This window comes from Asterias amurensis, chromosome 1, assembly GCF_032118995.1.
Source record: "Asterias amurensis chromosome 1, ASM3211899v1".
NCBI lineage: Eukaryota > Metazoa > Echinodermata > Asteroidea > Forcipulatida > Asteriidae > Asterias > Asterias amurensis.
Genome location: NC_092648.1, coordinates 28,436,148 through 28,455,481, shown reverse-complemented (window position 1 = coordinate 28,455,481; position 19,334 = coordinate 28,436,148). Strand labels below are relative to the sequence as shown.

General features: G+C 40.2%; 3 protein-coding genes across 3 annotated transcripts; 1 reads left to right on the top strand and 2 right to left on the bottom strand.

The window, feature by feature from the left end:
* Positions 1-5,355, top strand: LOC139935729 (2-amino-1-hydroxyethylphosphonate dioxygenase (glycine-forming)-like). The gene is made up of 3 exons (XM_071930283.1): positions 1-367; positions 1,570-1,795; positions 4,056-5,355. The coding sequence occupies exons 1-3, from the start codon at positions 224-226 to the stop codon at positions 4,265-4,267; spliced, it is 582 nt and encodes a 193-aa protein (XP_071786384.1). The 5' UTR covers positions 1-223; the 3' UTR covers positions 4,268-5,355.
* A 191-nt stretch (positions 5,356-5,546) lies between these two features.
* On the bottom strand, positions 5,547-10,351 carry LOC139935712 (trans-L-3-hydroxyproline dehydratase-like). The gene is made up of 3 exons (XM_071930259.1): positions 9,835-10,351; positions 8,954-9,246; positions 5,547-6,409 (listed from the first exon to the last, which is right to left on the bottom strand). Exons 1-3 carry the CDS (start codon positions 10,343-10,345, stop codon positions 6,146-6,148), a joined length of 1,068 nt encoding a protein of 355 aa, XP_071786360.1. The 5' UTR covers positions 10,346-10,351; the 3' UTR covers positions 5,547-6,145.
* A 698-nt stretch (positions 10,352-11,049) lies between these two features.
* On the bottom strand, positions 11,050-18,724 carry LOC139935721 (trans-L-3-hydroxyproline dehydratase-like). Its single transcript, XM_071930271.1, has 3 exons — positions 17,667-18,724; positions 14,807-15,099; positions 11,050-12,292 (listed from the first exon to the last, which is right to left on the bottom strand). The coding sequence occupies exons 1-3, from the start codon at positions 18,148-18,150 to the stop codon at positions 12,029-12,031; spliced, it is 1,041 nt and encodes a 346-aa protein (XP_071786372.1). The 5' UTR covers positions 18,151-18,724; the 3' UTR covers positions 11,050-12,028.
* Positions 18,725-19,334: the final 610 nt, after the last annotated feature.

Below are 19,334 nucleotides of genomic sequence, written 5' to 3'. Positions count from 1 at the left end.
ATAGTGTACATGCACATACCGGGTAATATCAATCAGTTGCAAGTGAAGCGGTTACGGTGTTTTACTGCATCCACGAAGCAAAACGTTCACCGAGTTCAAGCCTGTTGGTATTAAGGTCTACTCTACGATAACCTGGTGTGTTCGGTCTATTTGAGCATAATATGAGCATCGATGCAGTAATAATATCAGACTAGATAAATAGACGCACCAACATTATCTAACAATGGATGTAGATAAAACAGTGGAGGCCATTTTCGATTTGTACCAACGCTTTGGTGCAAACGATTATATTGGTGAGCCTGTATCACAGACTGAGCACATGGTGCAGTGTGCAATGCTGGCTGAACGTGAAGGTGAACCCACAGAGGTAAGCCTAGGCGCTTTGCTCCATTCAGCATTTACATCCCTTCATGTATCAACATAATTAATAACAGTGTTCTGTTCGGGTACACAACATTCCCCCCGTTCAGTCCGGGTTGGAAACATAATACTACAAGATTGTTCCACAGAATTCAAAACAAGGAATTTTATGTTTTTGTTTTTTTTTCTTTTCGGAGCAATGTATGCGAAAAACTCCACTTTTTCAATATCTCCTTTTCCCGACACACAAATTCAAATTGCTGTATACCATACACAACCCATACTGGTTCATTAAAACAACTCCCGGTTCCCATGGCAAACATCCGGGTCAGGCTGTCTGACCAGGAAAGGCGTTAAGAACGGTGTCTTACTATGGGACTCATACATTGACCCAGTTCTTGACTATTTTGACACACATAATCCGGGTCATAACGACCCATTAATGGGTCCGGCCCAAGGGACCTGGATCCGAAAGATCCTAGCCTGGATCCGGGGAAAAATAAACTTTTTGACACATTGTCAACCGGCACAACCGGTTGCCGGTTTACCGTGTCCCCTTATGTGCATCAACTATTGACACAAGCACGAACATCCAGTTACATGTAACAACACCTTCATGGTTATATGACAACTTCAAGTCAACAGTGTTGACAGCGCCATCATTTATCTAACGGACTTTTTAGAGTGTAGAAAAGTAGGCCTACCAAAGTGTTGACTTTTTCAATATGTTCGCTGGAGGTTACGTTTTGAAAAACACTTTGTCAACATTTCGGTACCTTTCTTTAAAAACGTCGGATTGATAAATGATGGCGCTCTCTCTCATCTAGCAAACACAATATTTTGTTGGTGCTATCACCATTAAGGTGAAAAAAACAAACATGGGTTGAGAGCAAAAAAAAAAATGGTCCTCATTGGGATGTGAACTCAAGATCCCTGACGGTCTAGACAAATGCTCTACCAACTGAGCTATGAGACACAGCCTAGGTCGAAGTTTGCCTGCTGTTTTCCCTTCAAAAAGTAATGTTTCCGGCTTATCTGCAGCATAACTCAAGATTGAAACTGAATTGAGTATTGAAATTTATCAGACATAAAATTGGACCTTAATATTATGTCTGCACCAAACTTGACGATATCATTATGACGTCATTAGATTTTTAAATGAAGACCATTTACTTTTTCTATCTCATGTTTTGGTTCTCTCATCTACAGGTAATTCTCGGGGCCCTGTTTCACGACATCGGGCACCTCGTTGGAATGCAAGAAAACACCGGTAACATGGAGACAGATGGAACTGTTCTAGGTATCAGAGGCCATGAAGATATCGGCCAGCAGTTCCTCGAACAACTTCAAATTCCACGTAGTGTTAGTGTCTTCGCTAAGGGGCACGTTGATGCCAAACGGTATCTCGTGTATAAAGATCCTGGATACTACGACAGTGAGTGACTAAAGTATTATTAAGGGAATCAATGTGTGGTGTAGAGGTTTTCAACTAGTGGTTTAAACCCACCGAGGCCTGGTTCTTGATACCGAGACGAAGTCGAGCTAAATTATCAAGAACCAGGCCCCGGCGGGTTTAAACCACTAGTTGAAAACCTCTTCAACACACTTTGATTCCCATTCATAAATACATTTTCGGTCAAAAAACATCAACACTTTTTGTCAAAAAGTAAAACAAATGAAAAATTATAACTGTTCAACGATTTCTTCCAACACAACACCCCTCCAGGTATGAAATGGTAAGGCCCTCGGGTAAACAACTCCTTATAAGGAGATTGCTGTGCGCGTCGTGCGTATCGCGTGATGTGGCACAACTGTCTCGGCCGTTGCTCCCGACCATTGATCTCCATTATACTGAAGATCAATATAATGGAGATCAATGCTCCCGACCAATAGGAATGAAGAAACTGTCAACATTGGTCGCTATCAAAGGTTTAAACACCCAAACGTGACGCGCTCTCCACCAATAGGAATAGCGAAACTATATTAGGTATTTATGAATGGAGGATTATAAAGCTGCACGTATACGAGAGCAAACACGCGAGAACATTGTTTTGTTAAAATTTCACGTTTTTAGCATACGTGAAGTAACAATTTTTCACGTCAGGTACGCGTGCAGACGTCCTAGTATACTTGTGTTCGTCTGTCCTGGTTGTCCCTTGTTTTTGTCTTTGTTTGTGCAAGTTCATGTTACCTGGTTGTATCATACTAGATGTTTGTCTGTCCATAGGGCACAAAAGCATATCGCTTAACCTTATACCTAAATGTTGTCTATTGTTGCTTATTACTGAAGCATTGTGAACCTGTTATATCATAGCCCATTCTATATTGCTTTTGTAATTCCGACATAAGTGTGCGTTATTGTATTATTGTATTGTGACAGCATTGAAAATAAAATGTTACTGAATGAATGATTGAATGAATGGATGAATGAGCACGCAATAAGCCCCAATTTGTGACGTCATCACCTAGAAGCAACCCAATTTTCACGTTTATTGCTCTTTAGCTTGCGTGAGAGAGTGAGGGTTTTGCCTTTTTATTTTAGCAAATCGTGAGACAATGTATGAGAGAGTTGCAACATGGAGGGATCAGTTTGCTTTGGTCTCAGGAGTTGCTGGACTAACTTTTTTTCCCAAATTATAGCGTAACAGGCATGATATTTGGTCCTTAGAAAACTTTGGTCCTCCCACGTAGCCCATGCATGGTGTAGGCTTCAAAAGACATTTTAAGCTATTAAATCAAGGATTGTCAGATTTTTCCCAAGGGAAAAAAATACAATCCGGAATTCAGACTAAACTAAAGGACTAAATCACGCCTGATAACAGTCTAGCCTGAACATCTGACGTCACACTTCGAGGCTCGTGAGTAACACCAAAAACCTGACTTCTAACCGGCGTGTACTTTCACCTTTGACCTCATTCATTTTACATAGGGTGCGTTCGTTTAGCTCCCCTGGGTCGATCCCGGTGCGTGGCGGTTTTTTTTACCAGGACGAACGTGGGTAATTATCTGCACACACTCGTCCTGGGAAAAAAAACCGCCACACACCGGGGTCGACCCAGGGAAGCTATAACGAACGCACCCATAGAGATGCGCAGTCAAATTCTATTGCGGACGTGACAGCAGTGTACTGTTTGGGCATCTATGGAAAGCTCATGTCACTGCACGTATCATTGTACCCAATGGAATCACTGGATCTGACATCAGGGACCTGTAATATGCTTGCAGATAAAGACAGGGGCCCAGTCTATCTAGTCTGCGGCAGTGACACAAATATTTTACACATAGAGAGGGCGCTATCATAATCGCCCGTCTTACGTTATTCCCTCCAGCTACACATTGTGCGGTCAGATGCATAAAATCATAACAGCTCACTGCAATTTAAACAAATTAATGTTTTCTAATGTCAAACTCAACACTGGAAATTAAATTTCGAATAGGTGAGAGACTTTGGCTGCAGACAAGGCAACAAATTTGTCAGTTCAGAGCAGCTTCGGTGAATAGTACTATAGCTTGAAAGCCTTTGGAATCCCATAATGTACAAAAACAAGTAGCTAGATATTTTGCCTTCGGATTTATAACTTGGAAAAAGTAATGGGTACAGTGCCTAACTTACATCGGTGTATGTGTAAAAAAACAATCTTTTTCCCGATGCAAACTTAACATGTAATTTTAAATAGTTTAATCTTATCACACAGAACTCTCAGAGGCCAGTAAGATGACCCTTGTCCACCAAGGAGGACCAATGACGGCAGAAGAGGCAAGGGCATTCGAAGATGAGCCACAACTTGAGGCAATTCTTAAGATGAGAACATGGGATGAAAGAGCAAAAGATCCATCAGCTGAAATTCACCCACTGGAAAGGTACCAGCAAATGTGCAAAGAGTTGCTGTTGTCCAATGCAGGTTGAAGGTATAATGCCTTTGTATCTAACAGTAATCATGAACCTCAAACTTCGATTGTAATGGCTCCTTGTTCTACATCTCAACAAATCAAGAATGTATTGGTGCGACGAAGCAGAAAGCCCCTTCTCACTACGTATGTTCTAGAATATTAGTGGCATGTTATTGTCGGGGCCGAGATGTCAATAATTATGGTTAATAAACACTTGTGGAATGGGAGAATTTAGTATAAAACAAAACTATAACAAATTAATTAATTACACATTTTGATAAAAGTTTTGATATAAAGGTTATTTTACATGAATACCTTGCATGTATTGCCATTACTGTCAGCAATGCAGTTTTATGTAAATAAACAAAGAATTATTATTCAAACCAGATAGTTTAGGCGGTCCTATTGGTTGAAAGGTGGTCATAAGACCATGTCTGAAATGGTTGATAACGACATAGCTGAAGCTGTTCAAGACCAGGGCCCTTTTTCAAAAAGCTGCTAAGCACTAAACACTGATTTGCCAATTACTTTTTTCAACAACAAAGTACTTTGGATTGGAACCAGTGTACATGTAAACTTCATGTATTGTTTTGCTGGTAAACCTGTCTAAGCAAGATATTTGTGTGCGCATCATGTTTATGTGCTTACAAGCTTTATGACATAGCTGAAGCTTATCAAGATCAGGGCCCTTATTCAAAAAGCTGCTTAGCAGAAAACACAGATTTGCCATTGTTTGCCAACCACTTTGATAACAAAAAATCTACTGTGGAACCAGTAGCAACTATGTACACTTCATCATTTGTTTTGCAGGTAAACCTGTCATAGCTAAGCAAGATATTTTTGTGCTCAGCAAGTTTATGTGCTCACAAACTCTTAGTCTGTCTGACATTTTGGGAAGTCACAAATACACAAAGGAATTGACTAGTACACGTACAGTTTTCCTTTATTTTTAAAACTTTATAACAACAATTGTAGTTATAATTCGGAATAAAAGAGGAGTAAATTTCAGCGGCACATTTGATTAAGGCAACAAACGCATTGTATAATTAATTTGTGTAAAATATATTAATATACGTGGCAGTGATGGTATCATTTATGCATTTATATTATTAAAAATATTTCTAATTTATAAGAAATTAAATCAATCCCTCAAAAAATTGTCTGTTTGTTTGTTTGTTTATTTGTTTGTTTGTTTGATTGGTCGTTTAGATAATCTTTACGCAAAAGGGAACTCGCCAAACTCCCACAAGGGGACAAAAACTCCATACAGCCAATCTCTCCCACACAAACTTTGGTTCAATTGCACAAATCAAGAAATTGTTTGCTTGCAAATCAAAGCTTGTTTGTTTTTCTGCTCAAGCAATCGAACCAGGCCACAGTGATTTAGGGTTGTCTTAAAATGTGTTTTCCTCAGCTTGTCTCTTGGGAATTGGTACTGATATAAATTTGATATGTTAAAGAGTAATGTTTCAAGTTGAACATGATAAACTTTGTGTCATATTTCATTTGACATAACTTTTAGTTTGTCTTTCAAAGTAGGGTCTTATGTTGGTAAATTCTCCTTTACAATGTCTTTAAAAATTCTAGTAGTTTGTCTTCACAGATAGGGCCATGATTGTTAAAAACTAGTTGACATTAAAAACGTACTTGGTGAGAAAGTATAAATTATTTTGAGAAAGAATTCACTTGGAGGTTATGTGGTTTGGATAACTTTTCACCTCAAAACATTTCAATGCGAGAGTTAGTGTCCGTTCGTGAAAGCTGAAACTTTCATGTGAACTTTATTGTATCTTATTTTCCAAGCCTATAAATCATCATTTCATTACCAACAAAAATATATGATGACCCTTGAACCTTTAAAGGTACAACTAGACTCAATCAGTCCCTGTTTGATCTACCTCAACAAAAATCCTTTTCCAACCAGATCGTCTTCCTCTAGGGTATAAGTTGCTTCTCCGATGTAATTCGCTTTCCCTGAGACCTCAACAATAACTGCATCTAAAGAACCACACTTGGTTGTCTGAATGGGTTTACCCGTGAACATGGTGCCATTGACGCCACTCTCAAAGCCACGGGTTTGACCAAGGGCAAGCTGATTTTTGGCATACTGTACTGCAACGCGGGCTGTTGTTCCTGACCCACACGGCGACCTGTCAACCTGTAAAGATCAATCAGATAAAGTCTGATGAACTCCATGTTTAATGATGATTCTATAAAATTTAACCATAAAAGATATGTCAGTTTGGCTTTTAGAGGTAGGGTCTTAGATTGGTTTTTGACTATATAATGCTGATTTATAGGCAAAATTATAAAGGGACAATAAATTTAATGTGAAAGTTTCAACTTATTACAGCATCTACTTGCTGAGAATACAGCAAACAAATTTCACAGTGTCTTCACAACAATGTCAACTCCATCCATGTTATTAGGTGAAAAAAATTCTCGTAACAATATTACATAGTTCATACTTATCAACAGCTGCAATGCCTCTCACCAAGAGTTCATATTCATTAACTTTTTGGAGACGTAACCAGTCTATGACACTACCTTTAATAATGAGGTAATAGATTACTGAAGATAAATCACAGCTAAAGAATGTGCACGCCTGGAATTAAAGAAACACGTTGCCTTGGATCAGTCGAGTTGGTCTTTGAAAAGCGTTCTGTAACTGTTCATTGTAAAATGTATATGGTTAGAAAGATATTGTAAAAGTAGAATACAATGATCTACTCAAATATGCCTCGAAGTTGCGTGGTTTTCTTTTTACCCTGTCGACTAACACGGTCGGCCATTTATGGTAAATGGCCGACCGTGGTAGTTCGCGACGTTAAAGGAAAACTGTGCAATTTCGAGTGATACTTGTGTGGATCATTACATTTGACTTTTAAAACATCTTTCTAACCATATGCATTTCATAACAAACGGTTCCAAACGCTTTTAATAGACCAACTCGTCCGATCCAAGGCAACGTGTTCCTTTAAGTGGAGGCCACTGCTTCTGTTGACCTTGTCTTGGTATGCGGTGCCCCTTCAAAAGTTCTCACAAACTTAAAGATTTTCCAATAAAAGTGTCCTTTTCAGCAAAAAGAAAATTGCCTTGACCTCTCAACGAGGAAGTTCCAGGCCAGGATAGACTTGAAGATTGTCCAATGCCTTTTTTTTATGGAATTGCCCTTAGCAACCTGCAAATGGCATTTCCCTCTGAACCTCTCAAAGAGGATGGATGATATTCCAGGCTTAGATGTGTGATGGTAAATCATACAGATAATCCTTATCTGGTAAGAAAAGCAATGCTTTTTAATTTTTAATGCCCATTAGTGCTTTTATAGTTTTAACTGCTTGTATAGTTCTATATTTTTATACTGTATGCCATGTTTTAATAATGTCCATCTGTAATGTCCCTTTTTTCTCTTCGTAAATTGTGGCATCAGGAGATTAACTCGATAGTAATTTAGTTTACTTTTTTTAAATCCTTCAGGGGTGCTGCTTTTTTCGTGATTGTATTGTATGTTCATGTTTTGTTTTCTTACTGTTCTCATTGTCTGTGCTTGAAATTTTTGCCTGTGAAATTAATAAATGAAATGAAATGCTTTGGTGAAAACTGTCGCTTGAGCATCTTGTATTCAGTGGCTTGATTTATAAATGAAATGAGCAAAGAGGTGCAGGCTTTGTTCAAGGGCAGGGCAGTGTGTCATTGACAAAGACAACTGTGAGGGCCCAAGGCAATGGCCAGGACTTCCTCTGTGAGTGACAGGCCTGGGATAAGATGCTTAGCCTGGTAATAGTTATGCAACAGTTTACCATATAGCAAAACCATTTTGTTTTCGTCAGGTTTATCATACCCCAGGGTGAAATCCACCTTGTTGGCTAATCACTGACCTAATAAATCCTGTATCATACCCCATTTCATACCCATTATGCAATGTGCACATGCGCAGTATTATAGTTGGTAGCAACTTTGTATGTTGTAATTACAAACATGGCGTTTCAGAGTAAGCCGCACCCAGCGTTGAAACGCAGGTTTGCACTCACTCAGGGCCGAAAATGAAACAGGACGTTTACTTGCGATTCCCGTAAGCACACAGATGGCCAACAATAAAGCAGGGATGGCACTCTGGAGCAGGATTAAAGGAACACGTTGCCTTGGATCGGACGAGTTGGTCTTTGAAAAGCGTTTGTACCCGTTTGTTATAAAATTCATATGGGTAGAAAGATGTTGTAAAAGTAGAATACAATGATCCACACAAACATGCCTCTTAATTACACGGTTTTCCTTCTACTTTGTCTACTAACACGGTCGGCCATTTATTGGAGTCATTTATTTTTGACTCCCATAAATGGCCGACCGTGTTAGTTCGCAAAATAAAAGGAAAACCACGCAATTTCGAGGTAAATTTGTGTGGATCATTGTATTCTACTTTTCAAATATCTTTCAATCCACTGCATTTTATAAAAACCAGTTACGAATGCTTTTTATAGACCAACTCGTCTGATCCAAGGCACTGTGTTCCTTTAAATCGTGTTATGGTATGATAAAAGTGTATTAAGTGCGGTTTAGGTAGGGTGTGACACTGACTCCATTAAGTCTGAGGCTCGGTCGAGCGCCCTCGTCTGATACAGACTGCTTGGCTAGATACAGACTCCTTTACTAGATATAGTCCATATCACACCCAACCTCACCTAATAACTTATATTAGGGTTACCTCAGCGTTAGCGAAGACGCATATGTTGGCAGTTGGTTTGTCACTCCATTCATCATCACCATCAGTAACAATCACTCCATAAAGGAATGCCAGGTCGTCACTTATTGGGTGGCTCAGTGGAACCTGCGCCTTGACAGCATTCTTAACGGAGGTAGCGAGATCCACGATTTCACGGACGCGACTTGTCCTGACATCAAGACCAAATTCTTGTGCTGTGATGAAGGCGTAGAAGGCGCCACCATATCCAATGTCCACTTTGATATCACCGTGTCCTGGTACATTCACGTTAGCACCTGCAACAGATAATCATGAAAATTACTTGACTGACACCTCTAAACCTGAACAAAGATACTGACAAAATAGGAAGACCACCAACATAAGGTCTCAATTGGACGACTTCTACCTCCATGGTTTCTTAGTATGGCTGTTGGTACTCCTAGAGGATAACTTTCCGTATGGCGCCACCACTTTTTCACTCATTTTTACAAAAAGAGATATTTCATTGAGGTAAATTAGAAACGATATTATTTCATATCGAATGAAAAAGTGGTGGCGCCATACAGACCGTACCCTTTTTCCCTCCTAGAACTATGATTTTCGATGCGCTAGACGATAGGAGTAGGCTGTTGGTACAGCACCAGCTCGTTAATCTGGAGGTGGCAGGTTCAAATCCCCCCGCTCTACATCAAGTACTTTATATATTTTTTTTATATAGTAATTTTTTCTATATACATTAAACCAAATGATTCAATCATAAAATTAAAATTAAAACAAAAGTTTTAAAAAAAGTTTGTTCAAAAACAAAAATTTGTTTCTAATAAGTAATCAAGGTCACCACAATGGCAATGCATGGTGAAACCAAAGATAAAAGGGAAACTTACCAAGAGCAAATGCAAAGGCGGGCACACTGTGGAATCGGACACGTCCAGTTTTCTTTCCATCGTACTCAACGAATGCGTTCACCAGTCCACACGGACACTGCACTGCTACCACAGTTTCTGGTATCTGAGGCTTTACGTAGCCGTTATCCACGGCAAAACGACCCAAAGCAATTACACCATGGCCGCACATGGTGCTGTATCCTTCATTGTGGGTAAACAAAGTCGCAATGTCTGCCCCGGCTAAGTCAGGTTCGACCAAAATCGCACCGTACATGTCATAATGGCCGCGCGGTTCGAACATCAACATTTTCCGTAAATTATCCAACTTCTCCCGTGCAAATCGTCTTTTGTCGAGAATCGTTTCGCCCTCAAATTTAGGATAACCAGAAATAACTATACGAAGTGGCTCACCACATGTGTGCATCTCGACCGTCTTCAGTTGAATTTCTCCGCCGAAAGACATTTTATCAGGAGAACTCTGTATCACGGTACTGCTAATGGACGCCGCCATGTTGAAACAAACCCTCATTCATCCTGACGTGTCGTCTGCTTCGCCTTGGCCCCGCCACCGCCACTCACTCTGCAAATGGCGCGCGCCCTCTTGTGGTTGGATCAAAGGAAGAACACCTGAGCTCGAGTTTACAAAGATTTATTATAGCAATGAGATAGACAATGAAGACCACTTTTAAATCGTTGTGAAATAGAGCCCATGTTAAATAAAATGCCTGCGCAATGATGCCACTTCTTTGACTTTGACAACATCACTAATTAGTATGTGTTTATTTTGTTTTATAAAATAATTTCATTTTTATATAGCCTCATCATTGCAAACATACAGGACAAAATGTTCACGGGACGATAAGACTCGGACAACAGTTGCGATAATCGTCACAATTTCGATCTTCAAGAGGATGGAGGGTTATGACAATAGCGGCTTGTCTCAGACACTTTGTTCGTTCATACCTCATACTATTATTGCCTTGTGTAATTTCGAAATAATGTTCATTATTGTATTGAATGACATTGAAATAAATGTTACTGAAATATAACTAGACGCTGGGGGGGGGGAACTCGCTAAAGAAAAACTCAATTAATCGAAGTAACGAAAAGAGTAAACACGCGAGGAAACGCGAAAGAAGGAAAAGTGACTCAATATGTAGGTTTCCTCAACAAAAATAAACAATAACTTTATTGATTATAAATCAGTCACCAAAACCAGTGGTTGGAGTGCAAAAAAAGTAATAAATTAATGAAAACCGTCCGTCGAAGTTGCGAGATACTGAAAGAAAAAACACACTTGTCACACGACGTTGTGTGCTTTCAGATATTGCTTGATTCGTTGAAAATTACTTCTTTCACGAAAACTAGGTTAATTCAGAGGGCGTCGTTTCTCACTATCAACAGCTCCCCATTACTCGTTACCAAGTAAGTTTTTATGCTAATAATTATTTTGAGTAATAACTAATAGTGTACACTGCCTTTAACCAAGTGAAACCTATTGGAGGAGTAAGTTTTACAAACATTTTGCTAATGGGAATGAACGCATAACATCATTAGTTTGTGTACACAATATCATGGCAGTTGTTTAATTTACTACGGAGCCCCTAAAGGGATATTTAAAACATTGATTATCTCGTGCGCACAACATATCTCGTGCACACTACATTAATATCTAGTGCGCACGACATGATGGTGCGCATTACATTGTCTCGTGCACACTACATTCATTAAAATAAAGCGTTATTAAAAATTGTTTATTCAATTTTTATTTTATTTTATTAAAAGACATTATTATCTCGTCCGCACAACAAATCTCACGCACACTACATTTTTATCTGGTGCGCACGACATAATTATTATGGCGCGCACGAATTGATTATCTCGTGCACACGTATTTTTTCTCGTGCGTTCGACATAATTCGGGGTTTCTGGAAGCAGCCAATCCATCACAACGCCGTCATTGAAACCACACATCCTTGAAATAGACCGTTGATAATGTTGAGCAAATGCATCGATCAAGTGCATAACAATGTACGGTTGCATATTCTTACGCAATAATTTAATAATAAAAAAAAAAATTACTCAAATACTAATGGGTGTGTTCCTTTTAATATAATGTAAAAAGTACATTTAAATTAGAGTAAGCCATTTTTTTGTTTTAAGAAAGACAAATTAAGTTACGTCACTTTTTGATCTATCTCAACAAAAATCCTTTTCCAACCAGATCGTCTTCCTCTAGAGTATAAGTTGCTTTTCCGATGTAATTCGCTTTCCCTGAGACCTCAACAATAACTGCATCTAAAGAACCACACTTGGTTGTCTGAATGGGTTTACCTGTGAAAATGGTGCCACTTATGCCACTCTCTGAGCGACGGGTTTGCCCCAGGGCAATCTGACCTTTTGCATATTGTACTGCAACGCGAGCTGTTGTTCCTGACCCACACGGGGACCTATCCGCCTGCAAAGAAGAATCAGATCAAAATAAATGTCATCCAATGCATGTTAGGATAGATCAGAAACATATGTCAGTTTGTCTTTCAAATGTAGAGTCATAGATTGGAATTGTCAATGTAATCTTACAGGAACAATTATGACAATACAATAATCACATTTTTTTAATGTAAGGTTCGTCACTGTTTTTTTTTCTGAAGAATGTCAAATTCATCTATATTTTGGGGGTGGACAAATCCATCAAAACCATATAATATTATTACTCCGAACGAACTCAAAGAGAATCCTTCCTTAACATAATGTTCCACAATTTATCAATAATATAGTTTATACATTTATTATTTCATCTTTATTTCAAGAATTTATTTATTTATTCACTAATATTTATTTATTTACTTATTTATTATGTATATATTTAAATTCTTGAAATATATTAGATGAACAAATGTTTATGAACTATATAAGTTATACTTTTTATGAGTTTGTATAATTATTACCTGGGTATTCATTGTAATTTTCGGTTTGTATTGATTTATTTGGTTGTAGATACAATATTGCATATTTGTTCGCTTCAATTCATATTTAAGTTGTAAACCATTGATGTACATGAACATGAGTTTATTTATACTCCATTTTCCTTTTTTTTGTTTTTGTGCAAACATTGTTACTTGAGTATTCGTTTTATTATAGTTGTATTTAGACCCGGGCCCAATTTCATAGCGCTGCTTAGCGGCCGATTTTGTGCTTACTGTGCAATTTCTATTTCATAGTGCTGCTAACCGTAAGCACACGAAAAGGCATGCTAACCTTCCGGTGCTTACCGCACGAAAATAAATGACGTCACAATGCAAATACACGGTAAACCCGCAATGACCGCCCAATTTTCCTGCCAACCTGTGAAATACGCTAAGGCTTAAGCAATTTTTTCTGCTATAGTATTGCACGCAAATTTGCTTACCGTTAAGCAGCGCTATGAAATTGGGCGCAGATGTTGGGAGGCAGGTCTTCCGTGTGGGGCACAGTGCTTTGCTTATGTTTCTCCTGGCCCATCGGAAAGTATTGTTGTATTATCCTGTATCGAAATGGCTGATATGAATGAATGATGCATCTTGTGCAGGACCTACTAGACTTGGTTCCAAGTCTTTGATCGTGGCTGTTTAGTCGTCCTGATAGCCGCTACAAACAGCGCCCTCTTGTGATCTTTCTTCGTCATTGTTAGCCTACGATTAATTGCGAGTTAGGGCGCGTGATAGACCGGTGTGGCGTTTTCAATTTTCCGCTGTGTTCAGTTTTCCGAATGACCAAATACGGTAGCATTACGTCATGCGATGCCTGCGCACAGGAAGCGAAAGTAGTCCATTTTTAATGCCGTATTGAGTCATCCGTTACCCTCCGGTAGCTGTCATGGCGGCATCCACGAATCGAGTACAACTAGCGGCAAACGCGTGGATCGTATGAGTTGTTTTTTATGCAAGCAGAGTGTGACCTGCCTAAAGTTGTACCCATGAATACATGTAAAGATGGGGCAAGAGATTATGTGACTACACATAAAAGAATCGTAATATAAACAATGTGGTGTCACTGCTGAGAGAACTACAGTACTCGCCAGGGTACTCGCGGCGGTATCCAGGTCACCCGGAAAACTGAACACGCCGGAAGGCTAAAACCGTTCGAACAACGTGCTGATATGTCCGACTACGTCACCCGGAAAACTGAACACGGCGGAAGACTGAAACCGCCACACCGCGGGCCCCTGTCTTTATCCGCAAGGATAAAGACAGGTCCCTGCCGCTAGATCCAGTGATTCCATTGAATACAATGATATCATTAATTTTATACGACGTGCAGTGACATAGATGCCCAAATAGTCGGCCAGCCCCAAGTGACCCGCTTGTGGATAGGGTCACTTGGGGCTGTCCCGAGGTGCTCTGACGTCACCACGAGAAATTTCACGTGATGATGCGTATTTTAATTTTCAGGTGGAAAAGGGGTAAATATCTGCACACGTTCGTCCTGAAAAAACAATAGGCGACTTTTCCAGTACGAATAATCAGTGCCCACGTTCGTCCTGGAAAATGATACGCGGCCACTTGGATGAGCACACGGGGTCGACACAGGGAAGCGAAACGAATCACCCATATGGGAGCGTTTTTTTCGTGGCTGAGATGCAGAAGAATAACCGCAATCTAAGACTTGAATCAAGTCTAAGGACCCATGATCATCTCTACACCAAGCTAATCCGCATCATCAGTACAAGCAGCTGCTTCATCAGAGTCCAGCTCTCTCCAAAAAAAAAAACAACGATCAGATCATACTGATCGAAACGTCGAGTTGAAATATGGTGTTTTTCATGAACCCAAACTCAATTAGAGATTATCATTACATGGTCTTACCGCAAACCTTATATCATTATAAAAGTCGAATAGTTTTATTTATATTTTATTATTTTTGTGTGAAATGGTTGGAAAATAAATTAAATGAAGATGCCCCCTTTCAGACTTATTGTTCAAACGCACGTTACCTGAGCATTAGCGAAGACGCATATGTTGGCAGTTGGTTTTTCACTCCATTCATCATCACCATCAGTAACAATCACTCCATAAAGGAACGCAAGGTCTTCATTTATTGGGTGGCTCAGTGGAACCTGCGCCTTGACAGCATTCTTAACGGAGGTAGCGAGATCAACGATATCACGGACACGACTTGTCCTGACATCAAGACCAAATTCTTGTGCTGTGATGAAGGCGTAGAAGGCGCCACCATATCCAATGTCCACTTTGATATCACCGTGTCCTGGTACATTCACGTTAGCATCTGCAACAGATAATCATACAAATTAATATCGTAAACCTCAATTCTCCCAATGGTCATAGACCGTATGTATGGAACAATAAACTAGATTGCTAAATAGTATGATTAAAGCCCGGTTCATACTTTCTGCGAGTGTGATACGAATTTTGAAGTCACAACCAATTCGCGATCCGGTTGACTTGTGCCGAGCCGAACTCCTGCGAAACATATGATGGAAAACAGGGCTGTGACGTTACATTTCGTATCACATTCGCGTGAAGTTTTAACCGGGCTTTTATAGTATGTGGGACATGACCACGACTTAGGATAATACGCCTCTCTTAATATTCATGCATGACATCATAATTCGTACCCAAAATGAGGCTATGGGCGCACGTCCCCCATGATTTGCAGTGACTACGCCCATCGCCTCGGTTTGAGTTAGCATTCATTGTGACGTACCTCATGCATAAATATTAAGAGAGGCGTATTGCAAAAAAAAAAAAAATAAGAAATTTGTATTGCTATTGTAGGTCAAATAAATAAATAACATTGACAACTATAACTAAGGGAATCAATGTGTGGTGAAGAGATTTTCTGCTAGTGGTTTAAACCCGCGCCGAGGCCTGGACTTGATAATTATATGAGCTGGAGGGTCAGCTCATACAGGCACATTTGTTATTGAATAACGCTAGCCTGGCGGTCGGGGAACCATACCAACGAAAACAGCAAGCTGCTATATCAATGTTTGATGTCATCGTCAGCCAATCACCGTGCAGGAAAACCATGCTGTTCAGTAGTTGATTTTTTCGTAACGTGGGTTTTGGACTACCGGTGGAAACCGCTGTATCCTGACCGGACTAGGTACGATCCGGTCTCGCTTTTAACATTTCCAGGAAGAATATTAAATAATCTATCCATGTATACTATTTTTGGACTGTTGCTGACATTCATATGGGACAATCTGTCGTGTTTTTGTGACTTGTTTTCTTTCTTTTTGAAGTAATTTTTTGCGTACAAATTTCTCTTTTTTAAATTTGAGTTGCACCGATTTTTTTCATACAAAGCGACAGTTATGCATTTCATTTCAATGTACTGCTACATTATTTCTGTCAATACAGAGGTCACGCACGAAAAAGGATGAATAATTTGCAGACAAAAGAAAAATAAATTTGGTTACCTGCGGGTAGACACACAATACATTCAATCGGTTCAATACATTTCAATACAACAAAAGCTACCAAACTACAGCGTCAATGGATGGGGAAGCACTAGCCTTGCTCAAGGCAGTCGAATTATTCAGTCCGAAAAATGTCCGCCGCTGTAAAAAAAAACCACCCGTATTCACTGTGCGTAACATCGCACGACACGATGCCCCCGTATACTATCCGCATGCGTCGGCCGTTAGGTCGACGCATACTGCCTTGAGCAAGGCTAGGGAGGCACCAACAAATTTACCCTTTTTATTCTTGAAAGACCGTACCTGCTTGTACGAAAATGTCAAGGCGTGAATTTTGCTGAATTTCATTTACAATGTTTTCTACCAATAAGAGGAAATCGAGTCATACTGACTATGTATAAATAGCTCCACATAATTTGTACTTTCCGTATAACGCCACCACTTTTTCACTCATTTTTGCTAAAGGGATATATCATTGCGGATGATTAGATATTATCTTCATATCGAATGAAATAAGGGTGGGGTGATACGGACACTTTTCCTTACATAGCGACATATTATTCCAACTCCATACTTGTTAAAGACAGTGGACACTATTGGTAACTGTCAAAGACTAGTCTTCTCACTTGGTGTAACAACATAATTTATGCATAAAATAACAAACCTGTGAAAATTTGAGCTCAATTGGTCGCCAAAATTGCGAGATAATAAAGAAAGAAAGGACAACATCGTCACACGAAGTTGTGTGCTTTCAGACGCAAGTTGATTTCGAGACCTCATCTAAATTTGAGGTCTCGAAATCAAATTCGTGGAAAATTACTTCTTTCTCGAAAACTACGTTACTTCAGAGGGAGCCGTTTCTCACAATGTCTTATACAATCAACCTCACCCCATTACTCGTCACCAAGAAAGGTTTTATGATGATAATTATTTTGAGTAATTACCAATAGTGTCCACTGCCTTTAAGACCATGGTGACACTGGATGCTAAATTATTGAGTAGAACCTATAATACAATTTGAGCAGCATATTGCTATATACAACATCAATGACTCTGACTTGACACCCCTAACAAAGATACTGGCAACATGGGAGACCGCAATTAGAGCAGCTCAGTTGGTTGTTGGTAGAGCACAGGACGTCACAGCACTTGAATCCAGAGCTGGTAGGTTCGAATCCCACTCTAGCAGTACACTATAGTAAAATATTGTCTATAAGCACAAAATATGGAATTCAATTATTAGGAAAGGAAAAGATTCCGATCACGCTACCACTTCAATCGAAAGGAAATAGTATAGTATCTAAGATATCCCTTTTATTGAAAAAAAAATAGTGAAAAGGTGGGGATACGGAAAGTTATCCCGTGGTGAAACGGATGAAACGGGTGAAATCAAAGATAAAGGGAAACTTACCGAGAGCAAATGCAAAGGCGGGCACACTGTGGAATCTGACACGCCCAGTTTTCTTTCCATCGTACTCGACGAATGCGTTCACCAGTCCACACGGACACTGCACTGCTACCACAGTTTCTGGTATCTGAGGCTTTACGTAGCCGTTGTCCACGGCAAAACGACCCAAAGCAACTACACCATGGCCGCACATGGGGCTGTAGCCTTCATTGTGAATAAACAAAGTCGCAATTTCTGCCCCTTCTAAGTCAGGTTCGACCAAAATCGAACCAAACATGTCATAATGGCCGCGCGGTTCGAACATCAACATCTTCCGTAAATGATCAAACTTCTCCCGTGCAAATCGTTGTTTGTCGAGAATCGTTTCTCCCTCAATTGTGGGATAACCAGAAACTACTATACGAAGTGGCCCACCACTTGTGTGCATTTCGACCGTCTTCAGTTGAATTTCTCCGCTAGTAGCTGAAGATCTCTGAGTCGGAGCCATGTTGCTAGGAGTCCACTGGGCCAGCGCCAGTTGGTGCCAGTTCGCGCCAAAGATTATGTGATTGGCGCGTATAGTGGCTCGCTGTGGCGCCGAATTAATGTCCGCTCGGCATGTGTCGCCAAGTGGAATAAACTGGGTGCCATATGGCGTGCGCCAAATGCCACCCGGCTTACTCCAAAATGTTGCGCCAGTTTGCGCCAGTTCGCGCCATTACACGACCATTTCAATCCAAAATTAACCATGTTGGCGCCATTCGCGCCAATAGACGGCTACTTTGCGCCCATTGGTGGTTAGTTTGTGCCAAAGGTCGCCAAATTGGTTTGAACTTGCCGCAGCTTGGCGCTACTTGCCGACTATATAAATACCGGCCATCGGCTACCTGGTTCAGACCCTCCTCAGCTGCATCTTCGTTGAAAATTGTGTGAAATCTTGTAGAAATTGTGAAGGAAAAACTGCGTGGAGGTGTTGTCGAGTCGAATCTTGAAAGTTGTGTGAGAAAGTCCTGCGATGCCGCCCTGCTTTTATAGACGGCAAGTGGCGCCGAATGGCGGGCAACCAGGTGGCATTTGGCGAAGTAGTCACCATTGCATTGTCGCAAACTGGCACCAACTGGCGCTGGCCCAGTGGACTCCTAGCATTACTGTTGATGGTCGCCGCCATTTCAACTTATGTATTCGTGATCGCGGTTGTAACGTATGTGTAGGCCTTACCCGTATTATTTACCTACCCCATACGGGGTTATAGGTATTTATTAATATATAGGATCAAAACAGTTCATGGTTGCGTCAGTCTATTTCTAACTAGTATCAGTCATGGTGCCCGATTTTTCCTATGAATGAGCATCTCGCCTCGCCTGAATAGTGATCATTCGTTTTACACGTTCAAAGCACCGTCGCACGTCCAGATCTTGCCAATGCCCAATCGCAAGCTCGATACTGAAGGCTCCACCCTACCCGGACCGTTGTCTTTGTTAAACGCTATACATATTCATGTTATTCAATAGAGCAGGAGAGCTGGAGGCATGTGTGTAAGCCCCAGGAAAATTCTCTTATTGTCTGCTCCTTGTAAAGCATGCAGGTAGCGGACATTCACTCACAAGGTGATGTTAGCATTCATTGCTAAGCAAGCAGGGTGTGTAAAAAACATGCAAAAATAGCCTATACAGTATAAAACCACTACTTGTG